A 4,052-nucleotide genomic window follows, 5' to 3' on the forward strand; every position below is an offset into this window, starting at 1 on the left:
AATTTTTTAAATTAAAAAAAATTAATTGTTAAATATAAATAAAAATAATTAATTTTTGAGTTTTTCATATATTTAAAATTTAAAATTTTAATAATTAAAAACTAATAATAGTTTATATGATTTATTTTAAAATATTTTTAATAGAATATATTTAATTTAAAATTATTATTCTATCCATCGATTTTATCAAAATATCTATTCAATCCAAATTTTTTTATAAAATTCTTAATTTTAAACTCTAATTCCCAAATTAAAAATCACAATCCCTAACCCTAAACCCCAAACCCCTAATTTCCCAAAATACAAACCCTCAACACCCCCTCCTCACGGTAACACACGCACACACCCACGGAAACGCAGAGAGAGAGGGAAAACGGAGAAGGAAAGAGAGGGAGGAGGAAGGAGACGGCGCCGACGGAGCTGGCAGCCGCCGTCGCAGTCGATGCTCGCAAGGAAGAGAGGGAGAGTGAGGGCGATCGAGCTGAGAAGAAGCAGGGAATCGGTTGCAACTAACCCTGCAGCTGTGTCATGAACTGCTTCTCCAACCTCTCATCCTACACTGCCGCCATCTTCGCTCGCTTCCTATCCAGCCGCCGTTCCCTCTGCAACTTCCCCATTAAGCTAACTCTTCCTCCTACTCTCTCTCCCCGCCCTCAATTCGTGCTCGCTAGGTTTCCCTCTCGCTGCTGCTACTCCTCCTCCTCCTCTGCCAAGAAAGGCCGCAAGAAGAAGGTGGTGGAGCCTGAACCTGTGGCGTCTGTTATGGAGCACGAGGAGAAGGTCACCTTCTTTGTAGTCCGAAATGGGGACATCGTTGGAGTATATGATACACTCGTTGATTGCCAGTCTCAAGTTGGATCCTCTGTAATTATTCTCTTTTGGAACCCTATATTATCTATAATGCTCTCTTATTCATGTTTCTAACAACTAGTTTCTCTATAATGCTCTCTTATTCATGTTTCTAACAATTAGTTTCTATTGTTGCTGCTATTCGAATTACTTTTTGTTGTTTCCCCTTTTTAGATAATTATTCTCTTCTCTGCATGATTACAATGGGTGGTGTGGTTACTTTATCTGTTTTATTGGACAGGACACTAGTGGCTATTTATGTGGTTGTTTTGTTTGTGGTTCTTGTCTCCCATGACAATAGTGAAATGTAGAAGGAATATTCAAAGGCTATTGAGAATGAGGTATTGACTTTTCCCATTGTGTTATTGTCTTGCCTTTCAGGTATGTGATCCTCCTGTTAGTGTGTACAAGGGATATTCTTTGTCGAAGGACACTCAGAATTATCTTGTTTCACGTGGACTCAAGAGTGCCTTGTACACAATTAGAGCTGCTGATTTGACAGAGGATTTATTGGCATGCTTGTTTCTTGCCCTTTCAAAGTATGTAACTTTTCCATTGTGTTCAATATTATTTTCATTTTGTCAAATCTGTTATTGAGCTTGACCAACATAGCATGCGAAGAAAGTTAGTATAGCTGTTAGTTGAAGGTATTCCATTTATTAAAATTTATAACTACTTTTAAGTTCTACCGATACTATTTTTTCTCTTGTCCATATTATTTATCATATTTGATCCCACCCAAGCTTATATCGCATCCATAACATTAATTTTGAATTGAAGGTCTTGGCCAAGTTTTGATTCAAAGTAATTTGAGTTGATAGTCGAATTTGCTCCAAGGTTGTGTAAAATATCTATTACATTCATATTAGAAGGGTATAGATGACTCTTGTGAGACATGGGAGTATTTCCTGTATGGCCTGTATGCTTCTATACTCTTGCAAGATAATATTTTCCTGTATGGCTTAAAATTCTTTCTTTTTCATTGATAGGCTCTGTTACTTTTTGATAAAGATTAGAAATCCCCATTTTATCATGTATTCTTATATACTCATAGAAGGATTAGGTAGTGGGAAGTTGTATGTTGTGTTAACTTTTTCCTTCTGTAATATATCATCAAGATTTATGGCTGACACATTTAAATAAGTATGAGGTTTATTCATTAAGCTAATCATGGATTATATGTCTCAGGATCCTGCTTCTATTGAAAGGGCCACTTCAAGTAACGATGTATCGAAAAAGAGATATGTAGAGATGCTTGAACTAGATAATGTGGTAAGTTTCCTACAATTTGGAAGTACATGGTTATTAAGAAGCCAAATATAATAGCTACATGCCTAAAAATGTTATTTATGTTAAATATGTTGTAAATTTTAAATTTGTGTTAAAATTATCAATTCTTGAGCAACTTTCATATTGAGAAAAGTTTGGATATCATTGTTATTATAGATATCTGAATTATGTTATCTTTATAACACCCATTACATGTCTTGATATTATGTTATTATAGATATACTGATGCGCATGAATCCTTTTTTTTCTTTTTGGTTGCTTGGTGCTACTGTTATTTCAACAATAACTACCATGCTTAAACCATGAGGGATTATAATAATTAAACTATTGAGTGACAGTCTACCAAAGTTACATCCACATGACATGTCACTTTCCTTTTATTTGGAAAAAAGAGGTATTTAAGGGAATGATTGAATGGTGATGCTCTTAGGGTTTTTAGTAAGATATTGACTAAAATGCACATGACACCATGTTAGTTCAGTTGGCTTATAAATAGTTGAAAGTAGTTGCATTTTATATATAAAATATCAAGTGACACACAAGTTACACTATTTCCTTGCAGCTTGAACAAAACATGCTTTAATAATTTCTTTGCAGCTTGAACAAAGTAAATTTGTAAATTTGAGGAGAAGAAACTTGAAAATTAGGATTTTTTTCAGAATCCAGATCTGTAAATTGGAATGATAAGGAGCATACTTACCTAAGTTTTGTCGATTGCCAATCTAGGGCTTTTCAGGTTTGCTTTGTTGTTTATGTTGCTTCATTTTTTATTTCCATTTTCTTTTTACTTGTGGTATATTTATATTATTTGGTGCTTTATAGGAATTGAGAGCTGCAATGAAGTCTGTCAAAAATAAAGTGTTAAAAACAAAAAGAAGCTACTCAGAGGATTTCAAGTACTTTGGTAATATATACAACTATCTCTTCAAGTACTTTATATTGTTTTATGATGTGTCATATACTATGATGTGGATGTGTGCTGTATAGTGTGTACTAGCTATTATATGTGTGATGTATATATGTTTTAATGATATATTTTTTTCCTAAGTTGAAGAAGAATAAATGTAGGTGTTTATGTCTAATGTGACTTTACTTTGCATGTTAATGAAGCAGGTGTTGAGCTTTCAAATGTTTAAGTGGCTGAAATAAATGTTCTCGAGCGTTGAGAAGAAAGAATAGCAATACCAGAAACAATATTTCCTGGCAGAGTCTAAATTGTATTGCTTTCACGCCTGTGGAACAATTTTGTTAATAGTGTCTACTTAGTGTTAGTGTATATATCACTGTATGAAACTAAGATTGAGACAAGTGTATTCACTCAACTATATTGATATGTTAGATGGTTACTTTAATCACAACTTATCTTAATTTTTTATTATCATTTTTTATTTTTAGATTTATTTTGTGATCATCATCATTTTGGGATGTCATTATGCTTTAAAAAAAATCTCATAAAACAAAATAGGCTTTGGTCACGGTAAAAACCGTGACCATAGATAAGGCTATGGTCACGGTTTTGTGGGGTGACCATAGATAAGCTATGGTCACGGTGAAAAACCGTGACCATAGATAAGGCTATGGTCACTGTTTTAAGATGGGGGTGACCATAGAGGCTATGGTCACGGCGAAAAACCGTGACCATAGATAGGACTATGGTCACGGTTTTAAGGAAGGGTGACCATAGAGGCTATGGTCACAGTGAAAACCGTGACCATAGATAGGGCTATGGTCACGGTTTTAAGGTGGGGTGACCATAGAGCTATGGTCACGCAAAAAACCGTGACCGTAGATAAGGCTATGGTCACGGTTTTAAGGAGGGGTGACCATAGAGTCTATGGTCACGGCAAAAACCGTGACCATAGATAAGGCTATGGTCACGGTTTTAAGGTGGGGTGACCATAGAGCTAACCGTG

At 35.0% G+C, this 4,052-nt stretch overlaps 1 protein-coding gene across 8 annotated transcripts; it reads left to right on the forward strand.

Moving 5' to 3' along the window:
- Positions 1-259: 259 nt before the first annotated feature.
- LOC107643591 (uncharacterized) lies at positions 260-3,497 on the forward strand. Of its 8 annotated transcripts, none has more exons than XM_088486087.1 (6): positions 260-864; positions 1,231-1,388; positions 2,038-2,121; positions 2,737-2,875; positions 2,962-3,043; positions 3,253-3,497. In XM_088486087.1, the coding sequence occupies exons 1-3, from the start codon at positions 529-531 to the stop codon at positions 2,096-2,098; spliced, it is 555 nt and encodes a 184-aa protein (XP_088342213.1). In that variant the 5' UTR covers positions 260-528; the 3' UTR covers positions 2,099-2,121; positions 2,737-2,875; positions 2,962-3,043; positions 3,253-3,497. The 8 variants fall into 8 exon arrangements, with proteins under 8 accessions (XP_088342213.1, XP_088342219.1, XP_088342214.1 ...); XM_088486088.1 differs by having other exon boundaries at positions 320-864; positions 2,799-2,875; XM_088486086.1 differs by having other exon boundaries at positions 327-864; positions 2,702-2,875.
- The last annotated feature ends 555 nt before the right edge of the window (positions 3,498-4,052 follow it).

This window comes from Arachis ipaensis, chromosome B5 (genome assembly GCF_059453495.1).
Source record: "Arachis ipaensis isolate K30076 ecotype BB chromosome B5, ASM5945349v1, whole genome shotgun sequence".
In the NCBI taxonomy this organism is placed as follows: domain Eukaryota; kingdom Viridiplantae; phylum Streptophyta; class Magnoliopsida; order Fabales; family Fabaceae; genus Arachis; species Arachis ipaensis.

What these genes read in the sequence shown, in the direction of transcription:
- LOC107643591 (XM_088486087.1), top strand. Translation starts at nt 529, where the DNA reads ATGAACTGCTTCTCCAACCTCTCATCCTACACTGCCGCCATCTTCGCT. An exon ending in AGTCTCAAGTTGGATCCTCT is followed by an intron (nt 865 to 1,230) that starts GTAATTATTCTC and finishes CTTGCCTTTCAG; the next exon opens with GTATGTGATCCTCCTGTTAG. An exon ending in TTGTTTCTTGCCCTTTCAAA is followed by an intron (nt 1,389 to 2,037) that starts GTATGTAACTTT and finishes TATATGTCTCAG; the next exon opens with GATCCTGCTTCTATTGAAAG.